General features: G+C 40.6%; 1 protein-coding gene and 1 long non-coding RNA gene across 2 annotated transcripts in view; both read right to left on the bottom strand.

Moving 5' to 3' along the window:
- The window catches only part of HFM1 (helicase for meiosis 1), a 30,824-nt gene extending 27,589 nt beyond the window's left edge, over positions 1 to 3,235 (bottom strand). Inside the window, exons 1-3 of the mRNA XM_063165731.1 lie at positions 2,648 to 3,235; positions 2,225 to 2,346; positions 460 to 757 (exon numbers count right to left, since the gene is read on the bottom strand). Of these exons, the coding sequence (XP_063021801.1) occupies positions 460 to 757; positions 2,225 to 2,346; positions 2,648 to 2,718 (491 nt within the window). The 5' untranslated portion in view covers positions 2,719 to 3,235. The remainder of the gene's footprint in view (positions 1 to 459; positions 758 to 2,224; positions 2,347 to 2,647) is intronic.
- A 1,237-nt stretch (positions 3,236 to 4,472) lies between these two features.
- Positions 4,473 to 25,829, bottom strand: part of LOC134422783 (uncharacterized) — a 28,080-nt gene continuing 6,723 nt past the window's right edge. The window contains exons 4-8 of the long non-coding RNA XR_010028936.1: positions 25,157 to 25,267; positions 18,297 to 18,399; positions 9,666 to 9,741; positions 8,043 to 8,097; positions 4,473 to 4,653 (exon numbers count right to left, since the gene is read on the bottom strand). This is a non-coding gene — a long non-coding RNA (uncharacterized LOC134422783). The remainder of the gene's footprint in view (positions 4,654 to 8,042; positions 8,098 to 9,665; positions 9,742 to 18,296; positions 18,400 to 25,156; positions 25,268 to 25,829) is intronic.

Here is a 25,829-nt window from a genome sequence, read left to right as displayed (position 1 = left end):
GAGGAATGGGAGGAGCTGGACACAGAAGAGCAGCTTATTGATAAAATCTCTCCTCCCAGGAACACTGAAATCACACTGAGAACTGCCCAAGGTATTCCTGACTAGCTGACCTCTGCTCAGCAAAGCAAATGATCTCAGCCTTCCTCGTCACCAGGCAGATAAAGAATTCAGAGCAGTATTTTCCAAAAGCTTTGTTATCTAAAGACTTATTTAAAATTTAAGCAACAAACCAATGCTTACTTTTCTCATGGATGAGGCTGAGCTCAGGACACATTTAATTAAATTACTAAAATATTGCCAAAAAGAAACTTTTTTTTTCTCTTACACTGAAGAATTAGCATCTGGAGCCTGCTAAAGTAGCTTCAATTGGTGGATCCCAAACTTGTGTTCAAGAGATTTATCTAAAATAATCATATGATTCTGGCAGTGATAAATTGTCTGAGTTGACTAGACACATACCTTTTTCTTAACGTTGAATGGACACTCTCATCATCACTGTTTTCACTTAATGCTTTATTTTGTGGTTGCTGAGAAAAATCTATTACTCTTTTAGATTTATTTTCATCAAAGGAAAGAAAAGATGAAACCACTTTCAGATTTTCATGCTGAAAACTAATTTTATCTCTTTCTCCTAGACTTAATTGTAGGACTTCCTTTTCAGGGGCTATGCCAAAATGAATAGGTGCTGATGATTTATCTTCCACTTTCTCTGTGTTATTCTTACATTGCTGTATAAACTTCTCATGCTTGCTCCCCCCTACAAAAATGATAAATTATTATTTCATTAATATTCATATTCTTATTCACAGTTATTTAATCAAGTACCTTTCCCACAGAATCAGCCAAATTCACATCTACTATACAAACTGATGTTTCTATCTTATTGCAAGAATTTTAGTGTGTATTTCATGACTTATGCTAATGAATGTAATGCATGCATTGTCAATAAAAAGTTACAAAAATAAGGTCCCTTTCTTTCCTTCCTATGCAAAATAAAGGATAAAAACTATTCTTCAGAACTACAAAATAGTTTGTATGATAGAACTCTCCACCCTGTCCCAGAATAAAGATGGTCCTTTAAAAAATGACACAATGACCAAGCTTGAAGTTCCTGCTACAAACAGCTGAGATAACCACTGCAATCTCAGCAGTCAGAGCTGGTGCTGATGTTGGTGACAGGCTGGTTTCATAACCTTCTTGGTTAATTAGCACACTTTGCAGGGTTAATTCTCAGTAGAATCAGTGTCCTGATCTGGCTGACCAGATCAACAAGCCTTGCTGTTGGCAACAGGAATGGAAAGGGACAAACAGAAACAAGCAACGAAATGCAACAAGACAACAACTGCTCTATTTTGCTGTCTTAATTTCAATGTTACCCATCTAGAAACTCAAAATTACAATGCCCTGTTTGTAGCATAACCCCAGCAGTTCTAATTCTACAAAAATCAAAAAGCTTGTTTGAATAAGTAGCTCTTAATGGAATTATTTTTGCATAAAGCAGAAACAAACTCACCTTCTGTTTTACTAAAATTCCTAAATAGAGAATATTATAAATCAGCACAGCAGCTGATAAATGCACAGATCTAGCTGACATAGATAAAGAAATGGCATTCTTTAAAATAAATTTCTTTAAGATAATCCCAAATGTCTAGGAATATGCCACTTAGCAGTGTGGCATAATGACCAGATTCAAATTTGGTCTCCTGATCAATTTTATTAAAGCCCCAAAAAAGGGAAGAAAAAAGTGAGTTTCATATAAACTCTCTGTTCCTTGGGTGGCAGACAGGCCATCAGATCCATGTGGCAACGTCATGCTCTTACAGCCACTTCCCACTGTGTTACAGTGCTTTGTGAAACAATGTGCAGGAACTGAAATTTTGATTATACTTCTTGCCTTGCACAATTCTGCACAGCAAACTTGTGGCATGTTTATGCCTAAAGAGGACTGCTATGCTCCTGGCATGTCTAACACCACCATTCTCAACTCAAATACATTCTTTTCTCTACTTGCATACCTACAATATTTCATATTTCACAGTAAAAGAGGAATGATCTGTCACACTAATTACTTGTTGAGTTATTTAATATTAATGTCAAGTAACACTTGACATTGTGTGACACTAGTTGGACCTTGCAGTGCTGGGTTTATGGGTGCACTCGATCATCCCAAACATCTTTTCCAACGGTTGCAATGATTCTGTGATTCTATTGTCTAATACCTTACCCATGTGAGTGTGAGCTGAGCTTTTTTCCAGTTCCCTCTGTAACTCCTCTGCAGCTGGAATTTCAGCAATAGCTGGAGCAGGTGCAATAAACCAACTATTACGATCTCCATTTTCCAGACACCTATTTTTAACACAGAAATGTGAGGTAAAAGCATTTTTTAAGCACCCTCCATAACAATTAGCTCAAAATCACTAGGCATAAATAACCTAACTTCTGCTAACCCTTATTTCTCATAGCCCTAAGATACACCTGCATCATTGAATGTGCTTGGAGAAACATTTCAAAGTATGGGTTATAGAACCAGAGATGTCTAGCCCCACATTTCTATCAGTGGACAACAAAGTGAGTCATAAAAAAAACCACTGTTGCAAAATGATTCCATCTGAAAACCAATATATATATAATAATAATAAAGATTTACCTTTGTCTCATATCTGGTTTTTCATAAAATAAATTATCCAGTGAAAAGACCATGTCTGCAGAGTTGAACATTTTTAGATCAAATGTAAAGTCTCTTAGTCTGCAAAGGGCAGCACAAGAAAATGTAAAACTGAAATTACTAGACTTGAACCTGTCTAAAGCAATACAAAGTTTATTAGTTGTAAGTGCCAATATTTAATTTCTATATTGTTTTCTTTTAGAGCTCTTGACTGCATTTTTAATCCTTCTTCAAACAGAGAATCTCTCTCCTGATAAAATGTGGTTCCTATTGCTTATGCTAAAAAGGCCCTATAGGGCAGCACTTGCAGCAACGTTTTACTATCATGACGTATCTGGGAAGAAAAAGTGGGTAGGAATGAAGATCCAGATAAAGATTACGTTAAAGTATTTAAATTCTAGTAACAATGCTAAAATTCAGCCTAGAGAAGGCTAGAGAAGAGGAGACTGAGGGGACACACCACATTCTTCAACTTCCACATGAGGGGAAGAGATGGGCAGGCACTGATCTCTTCTCTGCAGTGACCAGTGACAGGACCCAAGAGAGCAGCCTGAAATTGTGTCAGGGGCTGTTTAGGATGGACCTTAGATAAGGGTTCTTCCCCCAGAGGGTGTTTGAGCGCTGGGACAGGCTCCCCAGGGCAGGGGTAACAGCAGCAGCCTGACAGAGTTCAAGAAGTGCTTGGACAATGCTCTCAGGCACAGGGTGTGACTCTTGTGACTCCTGTGCAGGGCCAGGAGTTGGACTCGATGATCTTTGAGTCCCCTCCAGCCCAGCATATTCTCTGATTATTTTATACAACTGCAGCCAATATTTTCTCCAATTGTTTTGTTATGATCACAGTCTGTCAAGCTTTTGCAAAACAAAATTACATTGCTATTTAAAAAAATAAAGTTATACTGCTACCCCAAAAATTATTTTAATTGACAATTAAAAGAAGAAAGAAAAATAAGGCGGGTGTGGGAGTGGTGGGGAGGAGCCCAAAACGCTTCCAAGATAGCCACGAAACAAAGCGTCTTTTCCACACGCTCAGTGCTGTTGGATTCCACAGGGAAAATGCATATTCCAGATGGCAGAATGAGGGAGTAGGTGTTTGCAGGAGCAGCACAGACCACTGAATCACATTTACTGAGAGGTGTCTGCCAAACCCTGGGAGCAAAGAACTCCCTCATGTATCTGCTTCAACAAACACCTTACTACAAACACTGCAGGCCACGAGGGAGCTTGCTCAGTTTTGAAGCCACTTTACTTTTCACCTTCCTCCTAAAAAAATCCTTTCCCAGTACACTTATTTCATCACAGAGCTCTCTCCAGGGGCCCAAAGTGAAGGTCACAACCTCTAAGGGTGCTGAGCCAAACAAACCGCAAGTGCCCGGTGCCCCGGCGGCGCAGAGCGCATCCCCGCCTCACTGCGCTGCTCTCCGGGCCTGCGAGGCCCCGAGGCCCCTCACGGCCAGGCCTCCGCTCCCTCCACCGAGGAACGAGAGCGCAGCGCCTCCCGCCGCTTCCACCGCGCAAAATGGCGGCCGCGGGGCGCCGCGCGCTGCAGCCGCCTCAGCGGGGCCGGCGGGAAGCGGCGATGGCGGCCGCGGCTCCCCCGCACTGTGCGCTCTCGGCGCTCCCTCAGGGGCTCCCACGCTCCCCTCAGGGGCCCCAGCGCCGCTCCGGGGCTTGGCGCTCCCGCCGAAGCGAAATGGAGGGCGCGGGGCCGCCTCACGCCCGCTGCCTGCCCTGTGAGGGGCGGGCCGGGAGCAGCACCTGACAAACCCCTACTCGGAGATCCTCTAATGGGAAAGAATTGGCCTAAATTCCCCATAAAAACTGCCAGAGAGGAATGTGCAGACACTCCACTGGTGCTGGATTTAGAGCTTGTCCAAGCATGGATTTATTGTGAATTACTCTCCTGAGAAGTCCTTACTCACTTCAACCCGGATGGAAATTAGAAAAGGCAGCTGATTCCTGAGCCATACAACTCAGGAAAATTATTCCTGGAGAAAGAAAGAAAGATAGCAAAAATATTGATCCTTTTAGTGGATTTTTGAAAATACAAAGGTTTTTTCCTTGCTGTTCAAATGGTACAACAAAATTTTTCAAGTTATATGAAGTGAAACAATATGACAGAGTATTTGCAACACGCAGAATTAGGTCACTTACCTCGCTCCTCCCTGAAATACTGCAACATAAAATTCTGGACTTGCCATTAGAACATAGCTTTTGAACTAGCAAATTTTAAATAAATGGCACAACTGTCTAAGAAAGTCTAAATTTTAAGCTGGTTCAAAGCTTCATGACATTCAAGAAATACTATAGAGGCAGCTACTGTAAATATGTATTTCCTCATACATAAATAGATGAAAAGGAGAATATTTTCTCAAATATTGATTGATTTTAACATAAATAATTTTTATTTAATCAACTTTTTTGTTTTTCTTTCTTGAAAATATTAATTTTTAACTTTCCATTTCAAATTCTTAGACATTGTGTATATTTACTTAACGTCTGTTCACTCAAGTTGTCCAAGCCCAGGTCAATAAAGACCCAGGTCAATGCAAGAAATATTATGTTTATTTTTACTATCTAGTATATATTAATATCTTTCTTTTAATTTATTCTTCCTTTTAAAAGGCTTGCATCCGAATTGTGTCATATTACAATATTCCAATTTTTATACCACACATTTAGATGCTTTAACCCACATCCCCATCTAATTACTGGGCAGACAGCCAAAGGTGAGAAGCACTTCATTCCTACTTCCAACATGACAGGATCTTGGCCAGCACAGAATAACAAAGGATTTTATAAGGAGCTTAGAATACAATCAGGATTGATAATGAACACATTGTGTGAAATTAGATTCTGAAACCATCAATTTTTTTCAGTAATCTGAATAAAAGTGGGAAAATGTTTGTGCATAAGCATGCAGTAAAGCATTCATTTTTTTGCTTACAATAAACTCTGAAACCAGAAAGCATTTTTCCTTCTTACTATTAGTGAATGCCTTCTTTGATTCTGGCCTCAGGCAAGTTTCCATCTTAGTTCACAACATCTGCTTTTAGCTGACCAGACTTTAATGTTTAAAGCCATAATACAAACAGTTCATTTTTTAAAGCTATTTTTTTCTTCGATTCCTTTCCCTAGGTGACATCTCCCTCAACACACACACAAATCACATAAAATATATAGCAAAGCAGTCTCTCAACTGCTCTGAGACAGTTTAATTTTTGATTTTCCCCAAGCCTAACATCTGATCTGCCATATGTTTTGAGTCTTTCCAGCTCATGGAGATCACATACTAAGTCATAAACTTGCATGTTCTGGAACAACACAACTAGAAAATCATGGACACCAGACATTGGTCAGTGATCCATATGAGAACAGAATAATTCTCATACTTGCTAAATACAGGGTAGTTAGAACATTCAGTTTTCTCCAGAACTTACAAACTGAACAAACCAACGATAAATTAAGTTCAGAAAAGTAGGAAGATGTAAGCGAGCTCACAATCGGTGGTGACTTCTCTCAGTTTCCTTTGCTGAGCTTTATCCACAATTTCAGAGACATGACAACACCACTGGTCCCTAAAAAGCCTGAGGTCTCTAAAAAGCCGTGAGGAAGTCTCTGCCTTCCTCATGGTAGAAATCACTGGGAAATGTTAGAAGGCATGAAATCACAGGCAACCCCTGAACTGCATGACTTTTATCAGCATGTGAGGTGGTTGCAATCATTCATTTATTAAAGAAATTGTAAGACTCAATTATTAAAAAAATATTTTCACCTGTAACCTTTTCCGGTAAAATACAAATGGAAATACGGCAAAAATGAAGTTACCTAGTTAGGTGAGGAAAAGGGGAGTTCCTTCCATTTTATCATGTTGGCTTTGATGGCCTTACGCCAGCATTTTTAAACGCAGGATTTACAGCTGTGGGCCGGATGTTGCACCGCCCCTGCAAACCGTGGGACGGGCGAACCAGTAGGTTTGTGCAGCTGCAGTGACTGCCGTGCCCCAGCGTTTGGAGGCCGGGCGCTGGCAGAGCTGAGCGCGCTCCCGCGGGGCCGCGCAGTCCCGCCGCGCGTGTCCGCCCGGGGCTGGCCCGGCGCTGCGGCGAGCGCGGCTCCCAGGGCGCTGCCGCCGGCCCTGGCCGCGCCCGGCACCTGCTGCTCCCTGCTAGCTCTGCTTTTGGTGTGCCTAAACTACAATATTTTTAGCACTGTTTTTTTTTGCCTGTATTTTTTAACCTTTGTTTCCTTTTTCAATTTCTTACCCATACACGTATTGGGGTTCTTTTTAACACCTTTAAGAGATGAACCCTCTGGTACAGACTAACCAAGAACTATTTTCATTATGTATAGTATTAGGCTTGTGCTTCAAACTAACAAAACAAGCTTATTCCACATTTACAACCCCACTCTGAACAAATCTTGTCACATACACACACTTACTTTATGTCCTATACTGATTAGAGACAATAGCAATTTTTCACATAGACAAAGGGGATATCATAGTGAGTATAGACTTAATAGTTCACATAGCTGATACTTGACAATTCCTGCACATCCAAATCAAATGCTCAGCTGATAAAATAAGACATACACAGAAGGAAAGAAAATGAGATTAAAGCTGTAGTGATATTTGCTCTTTTGCAATGCACCTCCTAGAAGCCAAGTCATTGCTGCTTACCTTAAAAATGAAACAAAAATGTCTCACTGAAAAGCATCAATGGAGTCTGCTTTTGCACAGATGACAAACCTGAAAGTTATATCTGCAACCTCTGGTTTGGAAAATATTTGGCTATTTTCATCTTGTCAAATCCAATAATATATTTTTTTAAAGGTAGGGATAAAATGGATTTTTTTAAGCTAGAACTATTTTGTTGAAGCCAGCTTTCAACAGAAATACAACAAATGCTCTTATTTTTTAAGCTTTTTGTTTTAAATTATTATGAATCAATTCTGCTTGCAGCTATACAGCTAACATCTGGATTCCAGATCATCTAATGGTTCATGCCCTTTGAAAATGTTTCCTGTCAGCAAGATTCCTTGCTTTGGATTGGAAATTATAAGTCTATAATTTAAAAATATTCAGAACTCCTGAAAAGCAACACTTTTTTAGAGTTCTTCCTTTAAATAAATAAGTTTGCTAAATATTTTCTCAGAATAATTTTTTCATTTGTAAAAAATGAATATTTGTCTGTAGTCAAGGAACAGATGAAAATTTGTGAATTTTGAAAATATGGGTCTGATATATTATGAATTTTTAGAGTACATTTTGTTTTACACAAGCTTTTTTATTCACCAAGAAAGTTTATATTTTTTCAAATGTGGTTTATTACTCTGGCAAGCAATGATTTGAGGAAACCATGATGCTATGGCCACTTACCAACTATGTGTCTGATTCCTCCTCAAGGGAGCTTATTTTCTCAGCTTTGTGTCCGCTTCATTTTGTTTGGAAGAAAAAAAACGAAACAAATATTTTAGGTACTGTTCTCTTTGAAATTCTCATCCAAGTTTTTCTAGAAAACCTAATCTTCACTTTCTGCCTTCCCTGGTCACATCCTAACTATTAAATTTATACTGATTAAGGTGGAATAAAACAACTCAACCACAAACAGTGTTTAAAGCAGCAGTGTGATCCATATGCAAAGTGTGGGGGGTCCAGCCAGTATGATTAACAGCTTGATGTAGTCAGGGCTAAGACACATATGTATTCCAAAGATAATTCTGTTAATTTGAAACTGTCTTTCCTAGAATGACAGCCTACTTACTCAGTTATTTCTAATAATCCTCCATACTGTAGCTATGCTGTGCATTTTAAGTTAAACAGCAACAATATGCCAATTAAATTTCTGCAGACTATATGATCTGAACACCCTACAGATCCTTCACTCTTTCAAAGTAGGTCCGTGTATACAGATTTTGTTTGATCTCTGGTTCATGTCAACCTGGTTTTGAAACATACCATAACTAGAAAATGTTTCTTTATGATATGTTAGTTATCAGGAATGTGATCTATACTGATAGAGAAGGAAACAAGTTCATGCACTGATCTTTCTTCAAAAATGAAGTTTATTCTCCTTGCATTAAGGGAGAAAGCATACATTCTTCAAAGTTTATATTTTCTCCCTGTTTCAACTTTTATGATCGTTTTCTTAAACCTTATGATTTTAAATTTACTAATTCACTGCTGGATAATATATCTACTGATACATCATAAGAAGGTTAAGTGCAAAACTGTGTGTCTTGTATACAGGTATGAGACAAGGTGGTCTAGTCCTGAGGAGATGATTGGGATCTTATTGCAGTGCAAGAAATGCACAACAGAAAGTACAAGTGCAGAAGTATTGTGCATCCTTGCAGATGATGGAATGAAGACAAGTCAACCCTCCTGACTAATATCAGATACTAGGAAATTGTATTTTACAGCACTGGAACCAAATCGATGTAGGAACTCGACCTTTGAAACTGTACTCTTGTAGATGCAGCAAGATCCAACAACACACAAGAATGACAGAAGTATCTGATATCAGGATAAGAAGAAATGGCCTCAAGCTGCACCACACAGGATGTAGACTGGATATTCTTCGTGGGAAGGGTTAGCAGGCTTTGGAACAGGCTGCCCAGGGAGGTGGTGGAGTGACCATCTGTGGGGGGATTTAAAATGTCTGCAAACATTGTTTGCAGAAAATGGTTCTTAGGGATATGTTTTAGTGGTGGACTTGGCAGTGCTGAATTAACAGTTGCCCTTGATGATATCAAAAGTCTTTTCCAACCTAAAGGATTCTATGGTTACCCGTTCAGTACTTCCTCACAGTCCATGGGCTCACTGCCCTTCATTACAAATCTATGCAATTCCATTGCACAAGTCTCCAAGGCATTTGAACAGAATATTTTTTCCAACTCAACCAAATTTGTACCACTGTAAACTCCAGCAGTATTGTATTTTGGAACTGAAAATCCTTGTGAAACAGTATAATTCAAAATTTTAAAGTAGCAAGTGTCTTACATTTTGGAATGCAGTAACTCAATACAGATGTTCAGATTCCAACTGGGGCACTTCAGGCAATTGTTCCTGATATATTCTGAAAACAAACCCCAAAACAAAACAAAAAATTATATGAGAAACAGTAGAATAGAATATCTGAGTACGCTCACATTTAAGAACTTGTCCATCACCAGATGAGTTTGTTCCAAGCAAACGGTGGACTCCAAACAGCTGAGCATCTCAGGAGTAGGCACAGTACTAAACAGAACACATTCTGGGAAACTTCCAAACTAAGAAGTAAAGACAATGACTGAAGCTTGGGGACTTCTCATCATCACAAAAACATTTGAGTACAAAATCCCACTGAACTTTGGCACAAAACAGTGAAGATGGTTTACACAGACTCAACTTATCCTCAAAGTAGCACAGCTGCTTTGGTGACAGTGGAGAACCTGAGATATCAACATGTTGCAAAGAAAAACTTCTGTCACACAGAATTTTTGATAAAAATGGAAGAGGCAGCAAGGAGCACAGCTGAAAAATGCAGTATGTTGACACACTACCAAAAGAAACAGAGTTAGATATGAAACACTTTTATAACAAGCTGACTACTGACAATGATACAGAAAGTAGGTGACAGCATTTCAAAGTCAAGACATTCTACATACTTGTTGAAGTGTTTACAACATAGATGAAAGAGCAGTTTCAAGATTTCACAGAGAAATGCAGTCTGACATGTTGACATTGATAAAGTTTTTAAAACATCTTCTCATATAAAACCTCAAAGAAAACTTTGTAATTTGCATATTTAGTCCAGCTATTCACTAATCAAGCCTTTCATGTATTAATTCAGACCATACAGACCTATTGGTAAAATTGGGTTAAGATGTTCAGAAGAGGACATATACATTTAAACACACAATGAAAAGACAGAATGATCACTGGACTTTGTCTACAGAAGAATTCAGGGTGTCATAATGGTCTGACAGTTTTGTGAGTCTTCTTCTGGAAGGTGGTATGTGTGTTTTCTGCTGAAACATTCTGTAGAAAATTGGAAGCTCTGGCTGGAGAGAACTTGGGAATTTATTAAGTCTATCCCGGCACTATGAAATATGGTAGGGTTCTCCCTTCTCATTTTACCAAACAGCATTACAATATTCACTTGAGATCCCTTCCCTTTCTGTGAAGTGATTTCAGTCCACATCTCCCATCTCATGAGTGAAAGCTCCAGCTACTCCATTATTGGGTTTTGTGATCCAAGCCTGTACCAGCTCTTTGAGGGTAAAACCATTTAAAGTTCTTTGGAATAATTAAACCTTATGTAGAAAGAGCACATACGTGCCAATAACCACTGTTTGTCTCAGAAAAATCACCTTAGACTTGTGAGACCCCCCAAAGCAAAGCATTCCCCTAGTTACAGAGAATACAGTCATTTGTGCTCTTGTCCAAATGTTTATTTCATGCAAAGGAATTAAACCCACTATATTTGGGTACCAAATACTCACTGTAAGTAAGCAAAGTATTTCTAGTGACATCAGTGATGTTTGGATCACATTTGCAAGAAAAGCCAAAAAGTCAAATCACTATTTAAAAGTGAAAAATTGTTCTCATGCTAATAACATTGAATTGCAGGAGTGGACTTAATATAGGTCTTTAAACTGTTTAATTTAGCATGAAAGAAACTAAAGATTAAAACCCCATGCCTTAACAGAATGTTTCTGCCAGTCATACTAACTTACAAAAAGTAAGTTAGTATGCTATAGCATAGCTAAATGTTATAAAGTGTGAATTTCAAGTGTTTAGTAGCCATTCGTTACTTCTTTGTACATAAGTGCCATGCTTTCCTGTTAAACAAGCTAGATTTGCAACATCTAGGCAAATTAACATTTGGTTTTCATAAGCTGACTACAAAGTACCCAATGTGAAAATAAATTATTTCATAAAAAGTCTTATTTTCTTTGTTGAGAAGTTGCTGACATATAAAATTCTCATTATATTCAGACAGTATTTTTATTTATACATATACAAAAAGAAATCCATCTCCTGTCTCCTTGTTTTAGCTTTTTGTTCTGACTTAACCTCTACAGAGCCAGAATGGTATGACCAAGGAGGCTGTAAGAATCCCCAACGTGAGCTGCTTCATGTAAAAAGCCATTAAAGTTCACTAAGTCACCCCCTTTTTGAGACCTGTAACTTTTCCTTTTCCCTCCACCCTCCTGTTTTCTCCAAAGCATGACCTGTGGCCTATATTCAGTCTGTGCATAGACTGTGGAAGCAGAGGGATTTGAGGTAGAAACATTTCCTTGGGCAATAGAAGTGGTAACAGCAGGAGTACCAAGGAAAACAAAGTGTTAGGATAAATCTCTTCTTAACAGAAAAAAAGGAAAAAAAAATTCACAAAAAAGGTGTTCCTCATAGCTACTCTATAGGTATGGGGAAGAATCTTTATCACCCGTGCACAAGATACAGAATACAGATCTACAGAATTAACTAAAACTCGCAGTATATTTTTTAAATAATAGTGATTAAAAATTGGAGCATGAGCAAGAGAAATGCACTTAAATATTAAGACAAAGCCCAGCAATCATGTATTTTAGAGTCCATATTTATCATGTTGCTAGTCAGCTCCAACCACTGCTTTCCAGATGGCAGAGGAGAGCAGAGGCACGGGCAGTTATCCTGATGGAGCTGAGACCTATCACCACAACAACAACCCCGCAATAAAACAGGAGACAGCAGAAAAGCAGAGGAAGTTTACTCAAAAAAACCCCAAAACCCAAAAAAACATAGGAAAGGGCTCCAAGAGTGGCTGGGGCTCCTGAGAGGGGCATCTGGACCCTGAAGCCCTGTCTTCTGTAGCACCTGCCTAGGTCAGCACCAAAAGAAAGATCTGGTTACATTTACTTACAGGTATTTCATGTTTCAAAAGTAAATTGCTATTTCTCCAAATGTGTTTCAAGCTTTTAATCAAGGTCGTTACCGCTTCTTGTCATCTGTTTCCCAAAGATTAAAAGGAATTTGTCTTTCACAGTCTTTCTGCTTTGTCATTAGCTCACAGGTGTGGATTGTGTCTATTTCAAGGTTTGAAAACAGAGTTTGGGTGTCACCTGGTCCTTTTTATCTGACACTGAGGGTATGAAACATGCCTCCAGCACTAAACAGAACTAAACTTCCATAAAAACCTGGGGCCAAGTTGCTATCTTCAAGTGGAATATTCTTATTATGGTGAAAATTCAGGCAGATTGTGGCTTTGCTTCAACAGTACTTCAGTAATTTCTAGTTCATTCAGAACAGTCTTGTAGAAAAAGGCATTAAAATGAGATTTTTAGGTACAGGATTTTCAAACATTTCAGTTATATTTCTACATGATCCAAATTTTTCCTAGTTTTACATTAATAGTGAAAAATCTCAGCAATGTTATTTGCTATTGTCATAAAAACAAGCCAATTTTCTCCTGATGATTTATATAGCTAGACAGTATGCAGCATGTATCTCAAGTCCTATACAACTGAAATGTTCACAAAATGGTATTTCTAAGATATATTTTGATGTTCTACAAGGAATTGTATGCCATATGTTTGGAGAGGATTAAACTGGGGACAGGGGCTTGCTACTTGCATTATTTTTATTCATGTTACAGTGTTTCAAGTAATTTTATTCTATTTTAAGCATAATAACCCTCAAGAAATATCTACAGAAATATTGGAAAAGAGAGGAAAAAACCCCCTGATACCAAACACAAAAGACAATGCTGAATTTCATTACTATAATTGTTGTGTTAAACCAAGCATCTAGGTTAGTAATCTACCAGCTCTCAGGAAAAAGAAACAAAATTTCATTCATATACACCCAGTTTCTCTGCTTTAAAATTAATTTCTTTCGAAGAAGGTATCAGTTAACACCACACAGAGTTTTGTGCCCCTTTGCAATGCTCTATAGCTCTGAACCACTAGCTGAAAATAGGACTTCAAGGCAGTGGAGGAGAGTATGAGTTCAGGAGCTTTCTGTGATTCTGCATCCACTGAATTATTAGTACTTCTGAAAGTCAAGAAAACTGGGTATTGTGTAAAATAGCTTGAGGGAACGGCTTCAGTACATTAAAACACAGTCCACAGGCAATTTTCTAAAATAACTCTCCTTACCACAGCTCTGTCCCCCTCTTTAATATTTTAAGGAGATGCCTAAAGTGACATAGGCATGGCTGTCCTTTCAGTAAGGCATTTCCCTTTGACAGAGAGCTCGGGGCTCCCTGTGCCCACCGGGATGCTGGCACGGCTCCACCAGGGTGCTGCTGGCCGGGCAGGCACGGATTCCCTCTCCTGTGTGCATTTCCTCCTCCTGCTGCATGCAGCTGTGGGTGGAACCCTGCTCTCGGGAACCCCGGCTCTCTGCTCCTGGGCTGGCAGCTCTCGGGAGGAACATGCAGCAGGCTTAGGGAAACCCTGACAGTCCCACTTACTGAGCTAAGGGTTAACTCCACCTCTGTTATACTCATGGAAACGAGGAGGAAATACAGTCCCCTCTACAAGGCTAATCTAAGAGAAAGTATACATTAAAAGGAGTAACTAAAGCCTAGAGTTTTGGAGCAGGGATGTGGCGGCTTTTAGAGATTTGCCATCTTTTGATTTTTATTTGTAACATCACCCATAGGGGTTTGTTTCTTTTTTTGTCAAACAATGAAAACAAAAGAATCAGAGTTTAAAAGCCATAGTTCAAAACCAAATGTCTGTAACTTCCGGGTTTAGAGTAGTGAATCCTTGTGCATGTATACTTGCAGTTAAGTGGGCAGAGTTTTACTTGTATGGAAAGCTAAGTGTTAGATTTAAAATAACTGTTCTCACATCAGTGACGACTTCAAAAATAATATAAATGCTACAAATATAAAAGATATGACAAGAAAGGTGTTTCAAACAAAGTCTGTTTTCCAGCTTATTAATTCTGGGAGCTGACTCTCCTCTTTATCGCCTTTTTGTAAACCACTGATGCCAGAATATGGAGAGCATGAATACTAGCAGCATAGCAGAAACAAAAAAAAACCAAAAAAAAAAACCTCTAATTTTTTAAAAATGAGGATCAGTGGGTACAATGCACAAAGAATTCTGTTTTGAAATTTGAATAAAATAGTATACTGTTCAAGAAATAGAGAACAATATCACGCTTTCCTAAAATGATCTTTTAGCTTGAAGAATTTAGTCTTGCTAAAACAGAAGGCCAGTTACAAACAGGTGAATTTTTACTCACAGGAGATACACAACAGAAGAAATTCAGCTAAGACCCCAAAGTAATAGCAGTGAAACAATGAAGTTCCAATTGCCTAGAAACAGCACAGGAGAGTGGAAAGTCTAGCCTTGTGTAATGATTTAAATAAAAGCCTGCATGTATGTTGTTAGATCATATTGGAAGTGACATTGTGTTAAGAGGTTTCAGCCATTGAAGTTGTACTGATGCAGGCTCGGGCAGGATTTGGCCCTGCCTATCACATTTATTATACATGTGCTGCTCCCTCTCTTGTTTTGCTCCAGCCTGACCTATTGGCTGTCCCTGTTGGCTGGGATGCTGGCTTCATCCTTGACCCTGGCTTTCTTTCACACCCTGATTCTCCTGTGGCTGCACATTACTGCTCTCATTGCTTTAGCAATCTATTTTTTACCATCATTTCATCCTCACTGAAGTCTCCCATTAAGAAATCTGATCATTTCAAGCTATCATCGAAGCTGTTTGCTTTCCTAATTTGAAATACTTGTATTTTGACCTCAATGTTTCTCAGTATAAGCACCCTGCAGAAACATTAAAATTAATCCTCTAAAGGCCAATTTTAATGTAAAATTATGTCAGTTTTCATCTTCAGCTATCCCTACCAGCTCTTCATTGATTGCAGGCTCTGTTAAGAAATGTCTCTCCTTGTTTTCCTCCACGGATTTTCTCCAGACTACCTTTTCATCAAAGGCTGGACTTTTCATTCCACCTCTCCTTAGGAAGTAACTTTCATCAGAGCTGTGTGGATACCAAATGCCATCAAGTAAAATGGTTACACACAGCTTTGTTTGCATTGTATATATGCAAATGCAGATAAAGTCAGCAGAGAATAAGGTCCCATTGGTCAGTGCTATGCAAGAATGCACTGGGATAAACAGACCATCTACAACACAATACCCCTAACTGTGCCCAAAGGATGTATTTTGGATAAAAAACAAGAGGAAATTGAGTTTTCAGAGTTGAGAGGGAATGGTTAGGACACAAAGCCTGTGGCTATAGGAATATTGAATATAACAGGGATCAGAAAGGCTGAGAGGCTGTGCTTTTCTTCTGGCATGAAAGGCAGTGTTCATAGTGCAGGGAGGCATTACAGTTGCCTTATTTCCTTTCCCTTACTCAAACCTCTGAAGGAAGACACCCTGCTGAGCTGTGTGTTTCCACAACAGCTTTAGGTCCTTGCCAGAAGAACAAACCCCAAGACTTCAACTCTCCCCAGCCACTCCAAATGAGCACTGTGGTGTTCCTGTGAGTTGCCACCCCCTCATTAAGCACCACTGGCTCTAGTATGTTCTGTCCTTTGTTAGAGTTCTGCCAGCATTGCTTACAAAACTGCTCCTGCTGTCTGCAAAAAATCCTTCCACCCAATCCTATTGCTTTCCCATTTGTTTTCAAAATTCCTATGATAATACCTGTTTCTAAGTGACTCCTTGTACTTGGATACAAATTTCAGTTAACAGAGGGTCAAAAGAGAGAATACAAGAGATTTCAGTGACAGAGAGCAACATCTGAGAATGCCATAGACTTGCATAAAGGTGAGTTTGCTACCACATTTGTACCAAAACCAGGGGCACTTCAACATCTTATCTTTGTTGAAGGCATGTATGTGTTACTAGGTAGCTGACAGCCCCTATGGACAAAATATGAACAGCAGCCATTGCCTCCCTCATGTCCCTTTCAGGGAATGCTAGCAGAAAATCTATTTTCAGTTAGGCAAAATATCTGGAGTACTTGTGAATTAAATTAATTTCCAGTTTCCTTCTTAATATTAGATATTTTAGAAATGTCTATTAGAAAACAACATTTCTATTTTCACAGGTAAGTGTTTTGGGCTTGCTGCATTCTTGAATAGCGACATAACTTTTGATCAATTTAACTCATAGTTTCCATATTTTGTAGCTGTAATAGGAAGCAGTTTTGTAATGAGCACAAATATTTCTGTGGCTATACCATATGGTCCTGTGGCTTGCATACCACAGAGTGAAGAACAGAACTAAAACCAGAATGTAGTCACCAAAAGTCTCCCTGGAAAGCTCATGTACAGCAAAACCCACTACCTGGAGGATGCTCGCACCAAATTACAGCACTATAATATTTCCTCACTGAGAATATGAAAGGTATCCACAAACTCCAGAAATGGTGCTGTGTAGGAGGAATTTTGGAACAACTATTGTCCTGTATGCCTCCCCACAAAAAACATATTGCAGCAGAAAGCAAGCTACCACCCATAGGTAAGGCAGTGTCACAAAATAAAATATTCTAGGTGAGTTTCTGTGCTTAAAGGAACATTAGAAGATGGAGGCAGTTGAGGGCTGAAAAGGGTTCCTTTCTAAGTGAGTGTCCTGTCTATTCCAGATGTAGCCATAGGTGCTATTTGGTCCATTGGCTCACGTGCCTGGAGAGGGCTTGTCTGAGACACCTGAACATGGAACTTGATAACAAGGAGAACATGGCTCCCACGTATGTGCCAGAGGTCACAGCAGACCAGAAACATGGCATACTTTTCCATCAGGGAGGAAGAGAAGTAGAACTGCCTTTCCACGTGATCACATCCCCGCCTTCCCTGTGCCAGAGCTTGAGAAAAGCTTTCACAGAGCTGTATCCTGACACATGGGGCGCTGAAGCTACAGTAAACTTCAACTTGTTCCTCTGCCAGCCCACAGAAGTTACCACCTTATTCTGGCATTAGAAAAGTCACCTCATTGCAGTTTTTCATATAATAACAATGAAGCTGGTTTTCATTTCATCACCTGTAGCTGGAGGAACCACAAAAAAAAAGGAAAAATAAAAAACCCCAGACAATTGTCTTTAAAAATAAATGAATCAGTCAAGTCACGGCAAACTACTCACAAGAGAATTCATCCTTGGAATTTAATACAGCACAAGCTCTGCAGTGCACCAGTACACACCTAAAATAAAGCCTTTCCAAGGCATGTTATCCTCTCAGTGAAAGGGAAAACAATCCAAAGCAAAAAAGAACCAAAAAAAGGCTCTATATTCAAATTCAGTGCTGTTATTCCTACAGTGGCTGGCAAGCACTGCAGTAGTATTGGAGGCAGCTGACTTGGAAATATTACTACTTTCAGTATGAAAGATTGCAAGAAATTAATAATTTTTCTCAGATTTTACTGTTTCTGCCCCAAAGAAAAATTGAAGTGGTAACAGGAGAAAGCTGCAAGCATATCACAGTCCAGAGCAAGGAATTCTTTCAATTTACTCCTGCACTGTGAGAGCCTAAAAATCAGGTTACCTAGTTGCCCACATTAGGATATGTGGTGTCCAATTTAAATTTCTTTATTTGCTTCCTTTGGCCAAAGAACCTGGGAGTCTGAACCAGCAGCACACACAGTTATGTGCAAAGAGAGCTGCCAGGCTGGAAACACCTGGGCCAAAACCTACCTGCTCTGGAAGGCTTCCATGGAGAGTCTCTGCTGTACATCTTTGCTCTGGAGGAGAGGAGTACAGGAGAACAGTCTGGCATTTCTTCCTCAGTAAAATTTACCTGTAATAATCATAATATAATCTTGGAGAGCTGGGAAGGACCTCCAGTGTGGGCAGGACCAGAGCAGGGCAGGGAGGAGACAGCCCCAGAGCCCTGTGTCACCTCCCTGGGCACAGGGACAGCCCAGGACACCAGCCCACAAGCAAGCAGGGCTGGAGGGAGCAGGAGAGCAGCAGTCCTACAACACCACCAAAAGCCAGGGCAATGAGCCCAGGCTGGGCAGAAATAGGGAGGTGGGCAGGGTGGGGAAATGCCCCAGGTGAGGATTATCAGGCTCATCATTACTGTACTGACTTTTTTCTTTTTGATTAAACTCCAGAAATGAAAGTTACAGACTTACTATTCAAAAACTGATGCAATAACTACTTTAGGTGTAGTGTTTTCAGGTCTTATTCAATGTTATAGAAATAAAATAAGTGGTTATACAAGCTAGCATGAAAAGTGGGTGGGTTTTTTAGGAATTTTCTCATTCAAAACACCCGGTCATGTGTTAAAGGGCCAGAATTAATTTACATTATTAAGTTTTGCTCTGACCGTAGTTATGTCCACAATGACTATGCAGAACATCCTTTGCCTCTGTGGTTGGGGAATCCAAAGCAGGATCCTCCAGGTAGCTGCCTGCCCATTTACACACACTCACAAACTCACTCATCTCCCTGGCACACCCTGCTAACAGCAGCACACCACCCAGCCCCTCTGCCCAGAGGAGGAATTTTCTCTACCTGCTCCTCCCTGGCATTTCTTATAGTCTTTCTTAGACACCTTCTTTTATTCAAAATTGTTTCAGTGTGTATGATTAAAAAGAAAAAATTAAGTTTCTCTGCCTTTCATAGGCATTTCTTGGAACTTAGTGATGGGGACAGGTTTTGTCCATTTTCCAGAAAGTGCCTCTGCCAAGGAGAAATGCATAAAGAAAACAGTATTTCATCTGGATAACCCAGTGTTTCCATTAGAATCACATAATGTCTAATTATGTACTCCATAAATCTTCATATTTTGTTATGAAGCTCCTAATAACAAAGTCTGATAAATAAATTCTCTCCCCTGGCCACTACCAATTGAGTAGAAAAAATACTTATTTATGAAGCTTTATTAATAAAATCTGAATAATTCAAACAGCTTCTTCAGTGAAGAAACAGCATATTCCTATTTGCATATAAATGAAATGATGCTTTAGTGTCAGAGTGAAGAATTAAATAATATGAATTTTTACAGTGCAGTCTTGACAGCCTCATAAATATTATGGTCATAAGTTGCAGTTTCCTAAAAATCTCATTTTATCTTTTATTACAAAAATATGACCAAAGGGCCAAATCCTACTCATTTTACATGTGTGAGTATTCCCAATGACAACACAATCATTCAGTAAGTGAGGTTACCACATTCAGCTTTATGTCAGCTACTAGAGCAAAATCACAGTGTTATCTGCATATCTACTAGGAGACCAGAATCTCTTATTGAAGCATGAGGAAATTCTTGTGTGTTGATAAAATATAAAGAACAAAGAAAACTGTAGCTCTACATTCAAAGAGACAATATCCAACACGAGGAAAGGAAAAGCACACAGCTCACACACATAAGATGCCAGATTTGCTCTTAGTTACACAGGTACCAGTTTGGCCAAGCCAAACACTCCTGTTAGGGGTAAGCAATCACAAAAGCTGCTGCAATTACAAGAACACCTGAATTACTTCAAATGGACTGTTGTTGCTGAGGAAAGCTTTGATTTTATCCCTTTTCTTTGAAAGGTTGAAAAATCTCTGAAGCACAACCCCAGAGCAGCTACAGAGAGAGCTGAACTGGATGAAGCACATTCTCCTAGCAGTCAAATGAAATTGAGGGCCATGACACTACTTAGGAAACTTCTCAGAGAGGTGTTGTGCAGCCTCAGCAGCTGAGACAAGAAGTGGGTGCCTCCTTAACCTGTCAGTGATATTTATCCAGCCACAGTGCTGTGCAAGTGGGACAAAATAGTCATATACAGATGAGACACACACGGAAAGTAAAGCTAAACTTGGGGTGGGAGGAAGAAAAGAATATTTATTAATTATAAAACATTTATAGATGTTTTGGAGAGTTTACAAAGTACATAAATTTATTTATAAAGTCTAAAGAAGACTATGGGAGTATATAGTGTGATCTGTAAATTACAGTCAAGTGTATTCAACCCTGGATACACTGCTGTACTCAAACACAGCACAGCCTGTGTTTTCCAGGGAAGCACTGGCTCTCAATCTGAAGATACCCAAAGCCAAGTAATCAATGACAGCCCTTAACTATTCCAAGGAATATTTATTGTCAGTACTCAACTAAGTACTGAAAACTATTTTATTTTGCTTGATTCCAGGTACTAGACATTATTCCTTCTTATTTCAGTCTGGCAGGTTCAAATGTCCCTGATAGTCAACATTCTTTCTGTGCGTTTATGTATACAGTTATCGACTCACCTTTCAATCTTTTTGATTCAGTAGGTAAGTTAAGGTTTTTAGTTCTTCATTGCATTTTCTCTGACTCTTGATCATTCTGTAGCTCTTCTCTTAGTTTTTTCAGTATCCATCTTGCAATGTGAGCATCAGAGCTGTGCACACCATGGCCCAACCACTCTCAGCACTTTGCACGTACAGATAAAAATTGTAACTAACCATTAACAGCTGTTCTCTAAGTCAAGGTTTGCACAAACCCTTTCTGTTACAGGAAACTCATCAGCTTACTCAGCTTGGCCTTTTTCAACTTTCCTACATTCCTTATTAGGTATATATCAATAGATTTTATTAGAACATAATTTGTTTGAATGAGACCCAGTTTATAAAAGGTTGAGAATTTCTCTGTCTTTGCCTGAAGTAATTTTTATATCTATTTTTAACTGCCTTTAAAAAGGCTGCAGAGACTGTTATTGTGGTATGTTTTCTGACACCACAACAATTTGTGATATTTCAGATCAGAAAATGCTGGCAGAGACAGTCACTGACACATCTGAGTTCATTATTCTAGGGCTGCACTCATCTGCATGTGAGAGCAAAGCTGGCAATCTCAGTTTTCCTGGTTAAGAAATGGAAATTGAAAAACAGAAAAAAGGACTTTAGTCCCATGGTTTTCAAATCAATCTCTTCGTGTTAGTGCAAGACTCATGAGTCCTGAATAATTGAATTTGACAGTATTCCTAAAGGGCACAGTAGCATGAAGAGATGTGTCTCAACCTGGTGCCAAAGAGAGCAAACTTTTGCCATAGACTCATATTGCTAACAAAAAGAGTAATTAGAAGTAGGAAAGCATGTGTCATTTAGGTTAATGAAAACTGAATAGTACATTTAACAGTCTCTACTGTCATTAAAATTGAATTTTGTCTACATGAGTATATGTATACTTCTAATACTGACAGGGCAACACCAGCTCTTATTTGCCAATTTCTAAGTAGCTTCTGACTTTTAAGTTTAAGTTTCTAATTTATGAATGGATATTCTTGGCAGTAAGGGGACGTTAAGGATCTCCTGCCTCTGTTTGTGCTGGATACAATTCATCAATTACCTTCCTGGATCTTGCTTATTGTTTTTCTAAGGCTGGAGGACAGCACAAACACAGGGAGGCTTCTGGTTTAATTGACCTAGGAAGTGGTTAATAGATGTGCTCTAGTGTCAGCACAGATCCTTTTAGGCCTGTCAGCAGACAGCAAAAGTTTGATTCAGCTGCAGGTTCTGGCAGCAGTGGATGCAATCACACAGCAATGTTTGGATCCCTTCTTGGCAAGCTTCCAGATGTGGGTTTTGGCCATTGCTTGTCAGCCGTAGGGAACATTCTGCACGGGCCTGGCTCATCATCTGCCTTCTCACCCTTCATTTCCAACCTGGAGATACAGCCACCAGAGAAGGCAGTGCAGCAGTTTGGCTCACAGAGCATTAGATGTGCTGCTTTGTTTGTCAATTAGAGTGAATGCCATTTCTTCTCTTTGCTTCTGAGAAGTTCCTGCCATGGTGCATGGCTGGGACTGGATGCTCAGTGTTGAACGAGAAGATGGAGCCTTCTCTGCCCCATGAGTGAAGGAGTTGTTTCTGCTTATCCAAGCCAAGAGCAAACAGGGAATGTCTCATGCTACAGCAAAGGCACAGAAGCTGTGCAGATGCAAAGCAGAAGCTATGCCTTTACTTTTTCTAAATTCATTCAAATTACAGCAAAAATAAGCTGAAGGTGCTTAAGCAAGTAGAGGAAATGTCACATATAATCTCTCTCTCTCCTGTGAAGACATACATGCAGAAAAACACTGATAAAGAGGTGACTTTTGAGAGGATATGAGAACAGTCATATCCAATTTGACTCAACTTCCTCCTTAAACAGAGGAGAAACAAGAAGGTAAAAAGACATAAATGAAAGCAAGCATGAAGGCTGGTGTTTCTGGCAGGCTAGAAAGAGTGGGGCAATAAATTAAGAAACAATATGAAATTATACTATAAGGCCAGTTATGCTCATGGGAACAAAAAAGTATAAATTTGACACGACAGAGAAACATCACTGGAAGGATGGCATGAGAGAGCACAACATATTTGGATCAGTAAGAAAGGAGGAAATGGAGAGAAGCTAATGATCAAGCTAGATAAATGACCTGGGTCTAAATGAAAATAATTTTAAGTGTTGAAACCAAGATGAATTGAGACATTGCAGGGAAAGAAACCACAGCTAGACAGGGTCTTGATAAGAAGATATAAAGAAAGCAGATTTCTTGCTGTGTGAAAGTGAACTGAAGTGATGAGGAGGAAGTTAGCATGGATATGACTGACAGGGAAGTGCCAATAATGGGAGCTGCATAGAAATGGTGGTGGTTTGGTATTCCACATGAGGACAACTCCAAGGCAGGGAGGCCAAGGAAAGGGGATGAAACTCTGACCTGGCCAGGAGGCAGCAGAGCTAAGTATGCAACCTGTAAATAATCAGCAGCTATTATGCAAGCATTAACTGGCAGAGAGAATTCCTGGTTCAACAGTACTCAGAAATGGCTGTAGGTAAGATTGTCCCAAGAGGTTAATTTAGAATGATGTTGCTTGTCATTAGCACTAGGACAAACCTGCACTCGTGAATGCTTAGGGTGCCCTTTGAACTTCTCTAAGATTACATGGATAAAAGAAAGAACAGAATTTGGCCTACATTATTTTGTCATTATACCTCATTTAATTAATGTTTGAGATAATCTGCTTTTAAATTCAGTCACACTTCACTGAAATTAACTTAACTAAATCTCAAACTGCTGCACTGACTTCTTAGAGCCCCAAACAGAAAGTGCAAATGAGAACAACTGTAGGAAAAGAAAAACCCACACATCAAATCAAAACCTACTAAAACAAACAAAGCAGCTCAGCAACTCATTTCAGCATCCTCCTTCTAAAATGTGTAATAGGAAGAGCAGCTTAACAAAAGTGGTGGAACCTGTTTCTGCATTTAACGATTTGTTAACCCAAGTACAGCTTGTTATGAGGGCTGCAGTTACAGATCTCTGCCTGACTTGTGCAATAAACAAGATTATTTCAGTTCATATTCTAGAGAACAAGAGATTTATGCATTATCAAGTGCAGTGGAGCTACTCTTCAACAAAAGTAATATTCTTTTATCTTTAAAAAAAGAAAAATTGACCAAAAAATGGGTAATAAACAAGAAGTGCAAAATTCTTTCATTTACAAGCATACAACTGCATTAGTCTCAGTAAAATCCAACTACTCCAAACATCAGGAAACCTTACAGTGAATAGTTCCAATATTTCCACTAAGTTTCCTAGTCCTACTCATTGCTGGTCAGCAGTTACAGGGCAGACCAGAGCCAAGGTGCAAATATAATGTTGTACTCTGTGCGATCCTTTTCGCTGTGCAATCAGCAGTAAGGCAAAGCTGCGAGCTTTGTAACACCCCGTTACAATGGTGTGGGTGGAGCCTTCCTTGGCCTCTGGGTCATTTGCCTGAATTTCTAGCGGAGCTACAGAGAACAAGAATTTACTGGGCACTTGGGGCTGGATTACCTCGCAATAAGCACAGGTAGAAAACGAACTCTGAGGCACAAACACCGTTCCGGTGCCGGACCCGGCGGGCGGCTCCTGTCCCGAGCGGGGCCGGGCCCTGGGGGGGTGGCACAGGCCGCGCCCCGCCCCGCTGCGGGCGGGCCCCGCCCCTCGAGCCGGCCAATGGCAGCGCGTCCTTCCCCGCCCGGCGCCGCCATTGGCCGGGGCCGCGGCTTCCGCCGAGGGCCGGGATTGGCGGCGGCGCGCGGGCGCGAAAGGCGGCGGCAGCGAAAGCCCGGCGCGCGCCGGTGTCCGCGTGAGTGCCCCCCGCTCCCTCCCCCCCTCCCTCAGCCTCGGCCGTGCTGCCCCGGGACCGAACCGGGACCGAGCCGCGCCTCTGGGGGCCCGCTCCGGGCACCCTCCGCCCCTCGGTGCCCGCCGTCCCCGCGGGGACCGCTCCCCTGGCCGGCCGGAGTGGAGCCGAAGGGCCCGTGTGCGCCCCGTGAGCCCCGGGGCCGATGGGGAAGGCCGCGGCGTGCGCTGGGCCCGGGGCCCGGCTGGCGGGGGCTGTCCCGTAAGGGCAGTGCCGAGCTCGGGCTGTTCCCGCTCGGTGCGGCCCTGGTGCCAGCACCGGGGTTCGGACGTGTGCCGGCTCTCGCTCGCCGGTATCGGACCGCAGCTCTGTGTGTTAGCTTGCCGTGCTTGCGCTGCTGCTGAGCCGTGGTGGTGCGCGATAGGAACGGGCCAGTGTGCCTGATCACCTCTAGCAGAGAGAGTGCCTACCTGTGAGACTGGAACCGCCTCCAGTCCCCTTCCAGCAGCGTCCCAGGCCCTCTGCACCAACGCTCCCGCACAAAAACGGGGCTCCAAAGAGACGGCTCCTGCCTCTTGGCCCTGTTGTTGCACAAGGATGACAGAGTAAAGGGAGCTCAAATTCTTTGGGGACAAAAATGTATTTCTGGCTCCAAAGCAGAAGCAGATGAATCCTTTCATCAGGAGTTTTTCAGAATTTGTTTCCCCTGTGTGGAAAAGTTCGTCCAGATCTTTAAAGGTTTGGCAGAGTAACAAGGAAGGAAAGTTTTTCATTGGAGCCAGTTTTAGTAACTGTCAGAGCTGCTGCTTCCAGGCTTACTTATCACTCGTATTACTGCCCTGGGAGTCCCTGCCACTCTTTTGCTCCTGATAAGGGATTATCAGGGTTTTTTTGGTTGTACAGTACTAGCGGACTTTACTAGTTCAGTTTTATGTAGTGTTTCCAAGATTTGGGAATAAGCATTTCAAAATAAGCATGTTCTGTTTTTCCTGTGGTGGAAGGGCAATGAATAATTATGTTTTGCTGAATTTATCTAGGAGGGAGAGATTTCTCATATGGAGAAGGTATTTTTTTCTCTTATAATTTCTTTCAGTCTTTCTGGCTTTCTATAGCTTTTGCAGTGGGCAGTGCAGCTATTTCTGT

The sequence above is a fragment of the Melospiza melodia genome, chromosome 11, assembly GCF_035770615.1.
Source record: "Melospiza melodia melodia isolate bMelMel2 chromosome 11, bMelMel2.pri, whole genome shotgun sequence".
In the NCBI taxonomy this organism is placed as follows: Eukaryota; Metazoa; Chordata; class Aves; order Passeriformes; family Passerellidae; genus Melospiza; species Melospiza melodia.
This window is presented reverse-complemented; position numbering and strand designations above follow the sequence as displayed.